Source organism: Gorilla gorilla, chromosome 7, assembly GCF_029281585.2.
Source record: "Gorilla gorilla gorilla isolate KB3781 chromosome 7, NHGRI_mGorGor1-v2.1_pri, whole genome shotgun sequence".
Taxonomy (NCBI): Eukaryota; Metazoa; Chordata; class Mammalia; order Primates; family Hominidae; genus Gorilla; species Gorilla gorilla.
In genome coordinates, this window is record NC_073231.2 from 62249603 (window position 1) to 62264005 (window position 14403).

A 14403-nucleotide genomic window follows, 5' to 3' on the forward strand; every position below is an offset into this window, starting at 1 on the left:
GTTATAGGAAGTTAGGATTTAGCCTATCAGCAACCAATTCAAGCCAGAGGATATCTTTACACAGGGGAGTGACATGACCAGAGTTGATGATGGTATTTCTGGCGTGAAATGGAATGGGGAAGAGGCCGGTTGGGGAGTGAGGGAGACTTCCAGTTAGGAACTTCTAGAATCAACAGTTCAGGTAAGAGATGATGAGAATATGAACTAAGGCAACGGCAGAGGGGTTGCATATGGGAGGACTGTCTTAAGATTTGGTGGTTTTCAGAAAGAAACAGGTAGTTTCTAAGGCCATCTAGTGCAATCATGTTTTACTCTGCATTGTGTAGGAAAAAAAATGTGAACTATATGGTAATACCATATTTATACCAATAATATCATCACACACACACACGATACTTCCACGAGCTTAGAAGAACGAGCCCATCACAATGAATACTTCACAAGAAATGCCACACTCTAAGGATTTAATATTAAGCATTTGAAATAGTTCTTTATAGAAATGCTAGTTCAAGAACAAAAAGAAAATAAAGAGTGCCCATCTTCCATTGGAACCAAAAGCCTCACATCTGTCTGTTGTACAACTAAGACCACAGAGGATTCGACTGAATTATAGTGGGGTGATTTATAGGCCTGTCTGAATACAGATCACACACAATATTGAAATACTGGAAGATTCAAACACTGTCTATGACTCAAATAGCACAAGCAGTGATAGTAAATTAGCTAAGTGCTCATCTCCCCAGACAAGAGTTTCCTTAGGAAATAATATCTATTTTTGGTATTTCAGTAGCTCTAGAAAGAGATGAATACTACTGAAAGAGATGAATATGTCAATGCTAAGTCATGAATGTTTTAAAAAGCCACATTTCTACACAAACGGAAGGAAAATTTTGTTTTTTTTTTTTTTTTTAGAAAACTTATTTTTATTCTATTATATTGAACACATTGTATCACCCCCACTCATAGCTGCATTCCAAAACAGTTCTTCTGGGAAGCAGGGTTTTAGTTTTACTGAACATGAATAAAAAATCCAGGCAGAATTCAAAATCAGGAGAAAGAGTCAAGGAAGCAAATTTGCTTTTCAGAAGCAAGATATTTATAAACAGTAATAGCTGAGAATCATATAATTTGTTTCTGAAAATTACCTTTTAAATAGGGCTTCATTTTACATTTGCATAGTATATGGAATTTTGTAAGAAGCATTAATTTTCAAATAACTTGATGCAATAAATAATCATGGAATACTCATTGTCCAAATATAACAGATAGAGCATGGCCACTAAGAGTAATGTTATTTCTCTTAAAATAAAGGGGAAAATCTAAGTTCCTAGAGGCAGAGACTGTGTTGTTGACTATGGCAGTCCCGTGCCTACCATGATACCTGAAATGAGTCACTCAAACAGTGACATTTTGAAGAGGAATGAAGGAAGGAGTGGAGGAGCGAGTGTGTGAACACATGCCATGGTAGGGATGTTGGGCTGGTACAAATAAAAACGAAGCCATACATTTCAAAGGTGTGCCTCCAAGGTGAGAACTCATAAATATTTATAACTGAAGAGTTGTGTGGAAGATGTAAAAAATCCTGATGTTTAAGAAAAGACAAAAATAACACAAGTGTGAACTGAGATGCTGCAGCACATTTTAGGAACCTTGATGTAATCAGTTTAGCAAAAGCACATTGCTAGAGCCACAATTAAGAACACTGGTGTTTAGAGTAATTGGAATATGGTGAAAATAACTTATGAAATAATGTTTCTTCAAGCCTATCAAAAATCTGCTTCTGTTTCATAGTCCAAAGTTAAACTTTTGTGGAAGGAGAATACAGGACAAAGAGAAACCACCACCATTAGTGCCTGCACCACAGCAATTTATTAGCGTAACTTTTTCTTTTTTTCTTTAAAGATTTCATAACAACTGAAGTATGTACAAAGTCTTACAGCATTTACACCATAAAAAGTTTCCTATTAGCTCATGAAGTCTAAGGTAGTGCTGCTGAGAACTTCAGATGTGGCAAAGGCAATGAGGCAAACCACTTGTAGGTTTCCCTCTCTGCTGCCACATCATGGTGCCAGCTGAGTGACAGCTAACTGTACCACCTGGAAGACAGGTTATTGGGAAAAAAGGGGACAAGTTGATAGGCAGCACTAGAGACCATGGGGTGGAAAAGCTACAGAGCATTGTATTTCTACAGTTTCCTAGAGCTGTAACAAAGACCCACAGCCTGAGAGAATAACATATGCAAGACAACAGAATCACGCTGCTCAGATATGGTTCAGCTACCAAGTGTGTTCACTTTTGAATGGGAGGCTCTACTGATATGGCTGGTATTTGACTTCTGTTCATGTCTTCAGATAGCTCAAATCTGCACAAGCCTCACTCCCTTCCCCCAAATCAAATAACAACAAAGGGAGAGAGAAAGAAACCGCATGAAATTAGTAGTTCTCGACCAAAAAAAAAAAAAAACAACTTTTTTTTTTTTTTTTAAAGGCATTCAGTATTTGTTTTAGGGTGGTCATTCAGTTGAAAGATAATATTAGAAATTTCTGAATTATCCCAAATCAGAACAACATCAACAAAACCCCCAAACACCCAACCTCCTAGATTTAACCATCTTTCTTTGTATCTGATCGTCTTTCCTTGGGGTCACTATTACATAGAACCACCAACGTTTACACACTGAATCGGACACAAAACGTAGCATTGTTACCCCAATGACTGCTTCACTAAGTGGCAAGAGAATTTCAACATGTAAACGATTAACGTCAGGCTCACCACTTTATTCCACAGAAAACCCAGCCTGGTTCTATGTTCGGTCAGTCATTATCTGTTTGGTAGCAGATCCCATTTACTGTCCCATTGGAATAGTCTCACATGTAGGCAAAGTGGCTTTTTATTTCAAAAAGATTCTGCTCTCAACTTAAAAGCCAGTTGATAAAACTTTTAATTAAGACACAATAGCGCGGGATATAAAAACACAAGAACCACATAAATATCGAAGAAGTTGTATACCATTTTCATGTAAACAGTTTTGCTTACGAGCAAAGCCCTAATTAGATTCTGGCCTGAAACTTTTGGCAGATGACGCGTGTTCAGCCAGGCTCTGTAGCGATGGTGACGTGGAAGCCAGGTCAGTCCCCATGTTGACAAGCATGCAACTTGAAAACATTGCACAACAAGCAACACAAAGAGTGGAGAAGCTCACAACACTTCGAGGAGACCTCACAACCTTCACAACTGCGTAAGCACAGAGACCCACGCTCCCTCCTTTCCACGCACTGTCTTACACGTGGGAGACCTTCTGTGACTCTCTAGCTTGTTTGATGCTATATAACCACTTGATGATTCTAGCATTTCTTTCGATGGCAGAAATGCCATACGGCACGCGGTCATTGGCACTGTCATCATTTCTAAGGTCACTGTTACTGTCCTGAGACTGTTCACAGTCTGAGCTGATCATGCTTGCGCTGCGGAAGTTGAGGGATATTATGTCAGAATTAGCCCTTGCAAAGTTTTCCATTCCCAGGTTTTCCAGCTCTTCCGGGTCCAGTCCACAGTAGTTGAAGAACCTCTCCACGTCCGCGTCCACTCGGAAATACCTGTCACTCAAGTCTGACTTAGACCGCTGGAGGGAGGGTCTTCGGCTGACTCCACAAGCTGGTTCCACAGGGTCGGCCTCGGGGGACTTCATGGAGGCGATGGCTGCGATTTTGGGCTTGGGAGGCAGGGGAGGGGCAGAGCTACTGCAGGGGATGGCCTTGAGGGGCTTCACGCTGGTCACCTTGCGGATGTCCGAAGAGCTGTGGGACACGTGGAGGAAGGACTCGGCTGACTGCTCCAGCAGTCTCCTGCCCACGTGGGAGCCGCCCTCCTGCGGGCTGCTGCGGCCCTGCGTGGGGTAGACCTTCAGGGACTCCGCGAAGGAGTGACGGTGCAGGTCAGTGGCTTCCGACCGGTGGGGCGGCCAGTTGCGGGAGCTGTGCTTGTGCCCCGAGCCCGAGCTAGAGCCCTCGGAGCTATTGATGATGTTCTTCAGGATCTCCAGCTTCAGGTTCTCCCTCTGCATGCCGCTCTCGGTCTTGGCGTGGTTGCCGAACACTTTGAGCGTGGGGCTGCCCAGTGCGCGCTTGGCAGCCGGGCACACCGGGGGCTTGGCCAGCACGGCGGGCTTCACGGGCTCCTGCTTGGCGTTGATCACCTCCTGGCTCTTGACGTACTTGGCCTTGTCGGCCTCCAGCCTCTCCACGGCGCTGAGCCTCTTGGGGTTGGGCTCAGCCTGCCTGCGGAAGTAGTCTGGCCCCTTGTTCAGGATGCGCAGAGGCACAGCAGAGGTGAAGGTGCCCGCGGGGCTGACCGGCTTCACCATGCTACCTGTCTGTAGGGTCTCCGTGGGCATGGTGGGCGGTCTTTCCCCGGCAGCCGTGTTGGATGCTCTTCTGGGCGCCTCCGTAAGGCCTGAATAGACACATGTACATGAAGCGCCAAGGGCGGCGGGTGCAGCCTGGGAGCGAGTGTCAGCAGCAGCGGCCGCAGCAGCGCCTCATCTCACAGCTCATTAACCGCCACGGTGGCTTTCATACACTTTTCTCCCCTTCCAGGCAGCCCTTGCACAAAAAGGCCACAAGCCACAAGTTCCTTTAATCTGCTTCGCTGCCTCCTTTCTTCTCCCTGAAGGAGGTGGGAGTCTCCTCCAGGTCTTTGTGTTCAACTGCAGGCAGAGCTGAAACACAAAACAACCAACCGCGGGTTAGGAGGGGCGGGTGACATCACGGCTCTAGCAACAGAGAAACCCCGCAGCGCCCCCGCCCCGCCCCTGCGCGGCCGAGGGTCGTGGGCCGCAGCTCAGTAGCTGTTTTCCCAACCGCGCGAGGGGGACGACCCGGGCCTTGCGCCCCCGCCTGCGCCGACGCGCGGCAGCACAACGCTGTGCTGGGAAGAAAGAAAGGGCTGAGGTTTCCCACGCGCGAACTCTTCCAGCTGCCTCCGGATTGGTGAGATCCGCCTTCTGAACACGCCCGGCTGGCATTTCTCAGCTCAAAACCCAGCAAATACTTGATGAACGTAGGAATGAGGGCTTAGCCAAGCCCTGTTCCCCAGCTCATTACATGCCACTGAGTTCCTACGAATCCCTTCCATGCCCCCGGTTGCAATGTCGTGAATTATCTCTTTTGCAATGAATCAAAACTTCTCCCTCTGTACTACCAATTTCTCAGGAATACTTGCAACAGTCACTTTTTTAACTTCATAAACTGAAAAGGGCAAGAAATGGGATTGGCAGCAAAGCTACAAAGTTTAAAAAAAAAAAACCTCAACATGTTTCAGTTATCTTACTTTGGCCAACCAATATATTTAAAAACTTTCTCCTGAAAACCACAAATGTGTATGGAGTTCCACCCATTAAACACAAGCTTACTTTTTTTTAACATTAGAAGAGCCATAGAAATACTTCCAGATTTACCATATGAGTAGATAATTTGATTGTCCCTAAGTTATCCATAATTTTTCATACTTAATGAACAGAAATCAAAAGTTTCTTCATGGTATGTATATTCCCAAATCCCCTACAGTACTAGGAACAAAGTCTTAAAAGTGTCAATCGTACCTAAAAATATGTTACTTTAATACTATAGAAAACTTGGGTAATAGGTAAGCTTTCATGGGACAACTTGACTACCAAGCCAACAACAATAAAACCCACTTGTCCATAGTTGAACGTTTATCAATATTCCTACTGTAATTCTGTAAGGAGTCTTTTTATTTCATATGCCATATAATGTAACTCTTACCCTGCAGCCCCTGGAAACAATTCCTCCCATAGCCTGTTACTGCAGGCAGAGAACATTTACAAATGCATCAGCACTCCAAAGCAAGGGGCTAATGACCTTAACAGCATCTTTGATTATAATTAGGAATGTTAAGAGAGTAACCTATTCAACTAACATGCCAAATAACTAATTTACAAAATAAATAAAGTCATATTACAACCACATCTGCTGATATTTCTCCTTATAATTTCCTGAAATTCTTAAATCTCTAAATGCAACCCATCACCATGTTTTGTTAGAGATAATTTTAGTAATCTGTGAAGGGATTTGTTCTAATAAAAATATTTTCCTGTGCAAGATTTGAGAAACCCCAAGGCAATACCTACATTAACAATTTCCTTTAATTGTGCGGTTCTACTTTGATACCTCAATTCAGTTTAAAAAAAAAACACCTCCTCCCATTAAGATGAAATGAGATTGTTTCTTTGAACACATTTTGAATGAAATGCCAGAAGGGAGCCCCGATTCCTCTGGAGGCACAATCTCATCCTCTTTACAGAAGAGACTCAGAGCCAGAACAGGCAGCAGAGCCCGGGCCAGGATGCAACTCCGAGGGCATCATACCCGGGACCCTTGGGAGAGGGCTGACCCCAGGACAATACCAGAAAGTTTGGGGGCGCAGTGAGGGGCAGGACCAAGATCTGCACCCTTCAGCTTTGTGCCTGAGGACTAGAGTGGGAATACCACCTAGTGGGCAGTGGGAGACAAAGTTCATCTCCCTTCTCCTGGGGCACGAGTTAGTTGGACAAGATTCCTTCAATCCCTTCGTACTGTAAAATCGTGAGGTTCTAAGGATCTAAGAATGAAGGAATTACTTCCAGTTTCAAAATGGTATGTTGGAATATTGGTGAATGACTGAATTTTTCTATGGTCCCGCACTGACTGTTCTTAGGCCAACGCTCTCTGAAGATGAGTTGTAGTTCTCATGTAACATTCCTCCTCATGCAGGCCTGTGCTTCTCTTCTAACCACCTTCTCTTCTAGTTCTATCATATTAGGACCAGAAACCTAAAACACCTACACCACTGGCGTGGCCTTCCATGCACACCTGCGTGTCTGTTAAGGTAGGCTTTGGAACTGTTGGCAACACTGAATAAAAAGCCTGCCTGTCGATTCACAAGAGTGAGGAATACCAGTCTATCTTCTAAGAAGCATTTTCCAGAAAGCTGCTTGTCTTCCTTGCACACTGCTTTCTCTATTCATGTGGCAGACACCCTCAAGACGGCTCCTCCAGCACTCACAATTGTTCCACACCCCTCAACAATTACTAATCTTAAAATCTGTGTGAAAGAATTATGTCACACATAGCAATTATCTGCAAGTATTTCATACTTCATTTCCTTTTGGCTTCTACCCCTTCCCACTCCTCCTCTGCTATTCCCAATTTCCCTAATAATTTTCAACACAGTGATGATGTTTTGACATGACCATGGTTAGAGTTTATAGTTTTGATGTGAACTCTGGGAAGGAAAAAAAAACAACTTCATCTTATTGGAAGACCCAAAAGCAACAGAACAAACTAAAGATACTGTTTGGGGTGTTGTGGGATACTAAGGCATACTCCAAGTTCTCTACCTGGTTTAGCCAACAAAGTAAACCTACTTCAAAAATAAGCAGGTGACTTAGGTTGCTGTCTCTTGTAATATTTACTTAATCCTTAACTCTGGTTCTTTTATTTTTTACTGTGAAACAGTGTGGGCTGGGACAGAGCTATATAGTGCTGGAGAAATACTCTGAGTTTTGTAGTGTAGACTTTGTACGAGATAACCATGACGTCTGTTCAGAGAGCACTGTGGCACATGATACTCTACTGGCTGTGGCCTTGCTGTCAGCCCTCTGATGTCCTGAACAGGCCCCCTGAGGTGCAGTCAGGCACTGATGGGATAGGCCAACCGCCAGGCTGAGAGGGGCTTCGTGTTGTTTTGAGGAAGGAAAATTAGATCTTGGCCCTGTAGGGTTTCATCAACAAAAATAATTATATAGCCTTGCCTGATCCTTGACTTATGACTCAGGACAGAGAACACAGCCTGAGGGTGGGAGAAACTTCGATTCATAAACCATCTTGGCTACATTCTACCCTGTTTAACATCCATTTGAAAATTTCATGAAGGGATAAAAAGGACTGGGGAAAAGAAACTTGGCAGAGCCAAGGTGCTAAATGGTTCACTGAATCAGAGCAGATATGAACTCAAATGTGAACTCAAAAGCAATCTGGCCTGGGGGTGATGGTGGCGGGGGTTGGGGTGGGGGAGCACATCATCTGTGGGGGAGTCCTGGTTTGTGCAGGGAGAACAGGTGGCACATAGAGCCAGCTGGGGGACAAAGGACCCAAGGACAAGGAAGAGCAATGTTATCTCCCACTACTCACTCTAGTGGTGCTTCTCAAACTCTAATGGGCCTGCAGACCCCTCAAGGATCTCCTTAAAGCACAGTCTGATTTGGTAGATTTCGGGTGAGACCCAGAATACGCATTTCTCACCAGATCCCAGGTGATGCTGTTTGTTGCCTTTGAGTAGCAACAGGAAAGGGGGGAAGCCCATTTCTGTGCTAGCCAGCATCCCATTAGAACCCAAATGCCTCCAGCACAGAGGAAACAGGCCAAAGTTACTTGTCTTTGAATGAGCAAAAGTCTGAGCTTTTTAGGCACAGAAATAGCAATCTCAGAGAATTCCAAGTTTTTAAAACCAAAGTGGCCTGAACCTTTCTAACTTCCAATCTGCCAGCTCCTCACAGGTGCAGTCAGGTGAACAGGTGCAGTCAGGTGAACAGGTGCAGTCAGGTGAACAGGACCCTCAGCTAAACTATAACCTTGGGGAGACCTCAAGAACATTTGCAATCCTGGAGGTGGTTAGATATAGAGAATGAACCTCATACACAGTTTATTTGAAAAAAATGCTAAAGCCAAAGTTCCTGTAATCCGGGCAATTCGTGCCTCAAAGCCTCTGAGGCCAGGCTGATAATGGGAGAGTGTGTGGCCTGGGGAAAGGAGCCCCCAGCTACGGGCTGCCATGGGGAATGTGGCTCATTGTTGACGCAACAGCAAATCCAGAGCTCTGCACAAACTCTCCCGATTTAAAAATTCAATATTAAAAACACTGTTGGCCACATTTGGGCTGCTGTTTTATTACTTCCTCTTTAAAGAGTGCTTCTGGTAATGAAAAAGAAAAGGATAGTTAATGCCTAATTAGTCTTTAAATTTTAAGTAGGAAAGAAAGCACTGGAGTTAGAGCAAGGGCCCTGGGAACCGAACACAACCTGGATTCACCCACAGAAGTTTCTATGTGAGAATGAGTAATTCCCCTGTGTCTCACAGCAGGAAAAGGGGGGTATTGAAAGGGCAAGGCTGAGTAATTCAGCTCTAAGTCACCTAACATCTAAGTGTCTTGATTTTCTTATCTATAAAAACAAATGTGTTGAATCTGGTGAGCTGAAAAATGTCTTCAGCTCAAACGTTCTTGGGAGCAAATAAAAGAAGCATTTTACCTTTGAAGTTATTAAGAATTCTAGAACTGATTCTTCTAGTTTCCTAACATGCCAGATAACAAAACGTTTACAATATGTGTAAAACTGTTCTCTGGAACACTGCTTTTTGATTTTTCTGGTAATAGTATTTGTGCTTACTAACTTTAAGCATCAGGTTCCAACTTGACTCTGATCACTCTCATATCTATACTCTTGGCTTCCCTTTTAAGAACAGTCGCATCCTTGTCTTTGAAGTAAAAATGCAGTTTCCCACGGCAATGTTAACTTTTGGATTCTTTACAAATGGAAGAGAGATTCATTTACAATACAAGAGTACTGACTGAATTATGGCTGTGTTCAATTAATTAGTACCTATTGGTGGAGCAATTATGTGTAAGACATAGAAAAATCCTGAACTTAAAAAAAAGATTCAAAATGCATTTGGTAAATGTGAATTGAATGAATGATGTAGAAAATAAATTTGGCAGGACTGTGGCAAAGGACTTGAAGGTAAAGGAAGGGTAAGGAGGAGACACACTCCAATAGAGACCCAGGAGGCAAGGGCATCCCTCATCAGGGCAGCTTTTGAGTTCATGGTACATTCAAGACACTCCAATGGCTGGTCTGGAGTGCTAGGGGACAGCGGTCAGAGGCCAACTAGGTGTAGCGGAAAGGCAGATGACTTTGGATTTTATTGGGTAATTGAGCATTGGTGACATGGTCATACTTGTATTTTTTTAAACTCCCCTGGCTGCAGTATGGGGACAGGATGAGTGGGGATTAAGTGTGGCTGCACAGAGGTGAGTCAGAGCTTCCCAGGGAAGGGGTCATGGCAGCTGGGCTCTGAGCACTGCCCAATATGGCACTGCCTATGGTTCTGCCCCGTAATGGTTGAGTAGACTTGGGCAGTTCACTTTATCTTCTCGTGCCTCAGATTTCCCATCTGGAAAATGGGGATAGCAATAGTACCTACCTCTCGAGGGCTTTTTGAGAGGGTTAAATAAGAGCACACAGGCATTTTCATTCACTTCACTCTTAGCAGGAGGGTGGCTTTAGGGTGGAGAAAAGAGTGGACAGTTTCAAGAGATGTTTAAGAGGCACACTGGGCTGAACTGGGAGACAGACAGGATGCGGAGGGTGAGGAGGTACATGTTGAGGATGAATCATTCCCGGCTTCCCACTTGACTACGGAGAAGTGGTTGGCAGGAAGTATACACTCTCCCCTCCAATCCTTGTTCCCTTCTTCCTCTGCACCCTGGGCTTAAGCCAAACAGAACTACAACTACAGTGGTCCCTCCACACCCACTGTGTCCATTCCTGCTGCTCCGTCTGCTTGAGCCATTTTTAACCAACAGCAATGCCATTCCATTGCTTCCTTTATCCATTTTATTTAGACATTTATTATTATTATTTGAAACAGAGTCTCGTTCTGTTGCCCAGGCTGGAGTGCAGTGGCACAATCCTGGTTCATTGCAAGCTCCGCCTCCTGGGTTCACCCCATTCTCCTGCCTCAGCCTTCCGAATAGCTGAGACTACAGGCAGCCGCCACCATGCCCAGCTAATTTTTTTTGTAATTTTAGTAGAGATGGGGTTTCACCGTTGTTAGCCAGGATGGTCTCAATCTCCTGACCTGGTGATCCACCCACCTCGGCCTCCCAAAGTATTTATTCATCTTAATTAATAAGATATGCTATGCTTTTCAACATCTTCCCTTTTCCTTCTCTTCCAAGCACATCATCATTTTCATTAACCCCTTTTATACTGTGAGCATAACTTGTGAAGAATGCAAAAGTAAGGGAGAAAAGTGAAAGAGTGAATGGAGGAGTAAAAGGCTGACCAAAAAAGACTGACTTTGCACACTATAAATTGGACAGAAAGTATGAAATCAGAGGGCCAACCATCTGGAAACATTAAGTCAAAACCATCACCCTTTCAGGACCTGCACTTTTCCAATTACTGAATGCTGTGTCTTTTTCTTTCTTATCTCCATGGTGAAATCCCTCACCATCTATAATTCTGATGGCTGAATCTTCTCTTTCTGACCTTAGTATTGCCATCAGCAATCAGCTCCGGATTGCAAGTAAAATAATCTTCTTGACAACAACACTATCATGTTATAAATTCTTTAAAACCACAGACTTTTCCTAATAATATTTAAACTTCTCATTCCAGTAGTCTAGTCATATTTTAGCGTATTCTTTCAGCTGACTACAGTAGTTCTTCCAATGTTATTTAATAAAGTATCCTCTTGCTCTGTGTTTCCATTATTTTGTTTTAATTAGGCACTTTAATTTTTTCGACAAGATGAGTAAATCATTTCTCCACTTTTTCAGCAACCTTTTAAAGTCTTGTTTCTTTTGACACATCTACTCTATATGACCAGAGGATGGGAAGCAAATGTTGAACCAGGTGTAGAGATGCAGGGAAGGCCAACTTTTACCTTCTAACGTTTTTACAGATACAGGTCAAGGAATGTCCACCCCAGTGGTGCTCCTGAGGTGTGCTGAGGAATACTAGTGCAACAGCACAAAACTCACACAGGCATGTTGATCAAACGGAAAAGTTATTTTGACTTAAGTGAATATGCACTACGTTGTGACAGGATCCTCCAAGTGGCAAGTCAGGAGGGAGTGGACTGGGTACAGTTTGTTACCCACAAAGGTTTCACAGGATGTCAGGTGGGCGAAGCAAGCTAGCAAGTCTACTGGAATGGGAATAGCTTTGCCTAAAGCCCTTCACTCGGTGCTCAGTTACACAATGGTGGCCATAGCCTCCTCTCATCTCACACTGGCTGGGGCTGAATTCAAGGCCACCCAAAAAAGCCCAACACAGGCCCCTTGGGGCTGAGGAGCCTGGGAACTGGCTTATACCTCCAGTCTGAGAAGTCTAAGGGCAGAGTCTGTAAGGGACTCTCTAACCAGATCACACAGGCAGGATGAAGCTGCCTTTCCACAGGCACAAAAATGAGGGTTTGCTCGGCCCACACATGTGCCGGGGAAAGGTGGTCTAGGAGTATTCTCAAAGAAGTCCCCTCAAAGGAGGCCAACAGAAAACAATGTCTGCCCAAAGCCCTCCTCTGAGAAGGCTGGGGCATCCACTAGCTGAGCAGAGGCGTGGCTGCCTCCACGGAACCCAAAAGCTCCCAGAGAGAACCAGCTCTGAAATGTGCCATGCCCAGGGGACATTGATTCCCACTGCAAGAGCCAGGGAGAGAAACCTTGTCACCTCCGCTGAATGCTCTGTCCGTCCCTTGCTCATTACGCAATGCAGGGTCTGCCCAGTAGAGGCTGGTAGAGCCATCTGATAAGGAGCAGGAGAGGAGCTGGAGCAAGTAAAGGGGAAAATGATGCTTGTTAAGTATGCCTCTTCACAGGGTCTCCAAGCCAATGCGGCCCTGAGCTGGGAGAAGAGAAACCAGTTTAACTGGACCAGAGGTGGAGTTTTGATCTTGATGTGAGGCAGCACTCTTCCATGTCTGAAACTGATCTGGGGACTCTAAATTATTGAAGATGAACTGAAAAGGCTACAGGTCCTGTCTGAGATTTCATCCAGGCAAAGAAATGAGAATTCAGGGGGGCAAATGCTTAGGGCACGGAAAAAGAACACAGGACACTTGACCCTGAGCAAGTTTCTCCAGCTAGTGAACCTAAGTTTCCTCATTTATGGAACATTGATAACCATGATTCCTACACTTCACTGGCTGGGTTGAGAATTCCTTGAGGTGACACATGAAAGTGCTCAGTCAGGAGCTCAGCCCAGAAATTGTTCAGTAAACATAAGCTGTTTTTTTTTTTTTAAGACGGAGGCTCACTGTGTTGCCCAGGCTGGAGTGCAATGGCGCAATCTCAGCTCACTGCAACCTCCGCCTCCTGTTTCAAATGATTCTCCTGTCTCAGCCTTCTTAGTAGCTGGGATTACAGGCGCCTGCCACTACGCCTGGCTAATTTTTGGTATTTTTAGTAGAGACGGGGTTTTACCATGTTGGCCAGGCTGGTCTCAAACTCCTGACCTAAGGTGATCCGCCTGCCTTGGCCTCCCAAAGTGCTGGGATTACAGGCATGAGCCACCGTGCCTGGCCAATGTAAGCTATTATTAAATGCTGTCCCCAGTGTCTGCAACTTGGCACTGATAATCACCATCATTAGATTTCAAGGTTTATGGTAAATGAATGATCTTTTGTCTTAAAATGATTCCATTACTCTCAAGTGATACAGCCTGTGCTATTTCTGTCAAAGAGGACTGACCATGCAGTTTCTGGCTAAAAGGTCACGTGTATGACCCCATTTTTATTTGAGTTACAGAGAAAATATGTAGTTTCAAATTTCAAAGCAAACAGTTATGTGAGTGAAACAGGCTAGAGTAAACAATAAAGCCATTATTACAAATGAAATCTGGTGGTAGGAGAAAAATAGCTGGTCAAATCTCAATCCATGATGGATTCTTTAATGTCATTCTCCAAGGTCATTTAGAGAAGTCATCCACATGTTTCATTTTCATTTGTAAGTAAAGCCATTAACAAAAATGTCAGAAGTTTCTTTTAAATGTTTTCCTCCTATTTAAGACAACTATAATGAAATAGAGAGTCAGAAAAAAATTTCACATTTCCAGTTCAACATTCTTCCTTGGCCTAAGGTAAGGAATGTGTTATTATAAGAGGGCCCCTAACTTGCATCAGTGAGGGGGAGCCTTGCCTTTTACCTGGGATTACAGAAATCAGTGCTGTGCATAACCAGTGCCAAGAATCACTTGGAAATATAATGACTTGCTGGATGAAAATTACTTTAAGTAATTAAAAAGCAGGGCTACTAGAATTCCTTTACGCAAATACAATAAGAATGCCTGCCCTATCCAAACAAACATAAAATGATCCCCCTTTCTGCCAGTGTTTCCTCTCCTGTGGAGAGCTTTATGTGGCTTCATGTTCAGTTGTGACAATGTGTGAGGCCATGACCAAATATTAAATGAATGTGGAGTTCAAGGGACCACTGTCATTTTTTACAGACTAGTCTACTCCAGTCACAGAGTTTATAAGACTTGCTGGGCTGGGGCACGGTGGCTCACGCCTATAATCCCAGCACTTTGGGAGGCCGAGGTGGGCAGATCACGAGGTCAGGAGATCG

At 44.2% G+C, this 14403-nt stretch overlaps 1 protein-coding gene across 16 annotated transcripts in view; it reads right to left on the reverse strand.

The window, feature by feature from the left end:
• Positions 1 to 1850: 1850 nt before the first annotated feature.
• FAM110B (family with sequence similarity 110 member B) overlaps positions 1851 to 14403 on the reverse strand; it is a 154424-nt gene continuing 141871 nt past the window's right edge. For all 16 annotated transcript variants that reach the window (XM_004047058.5, XM_063709281.1, XM_019032874.4 and 13 more), the window contains one exon: positions 1851 to 4717. In XM_004047058.5, the coding sequence (XP_004047106.2) occupies positions 3281 to 4393 (1113 nt within the window). In that variant the 5' untranslated portion in view covers positions 4394 to 4717 and the 3' untranslated portion in view covers positions 1851 to 3280. The remainder of the gene's footprint in view (positions 4718 to 14403) is intronic.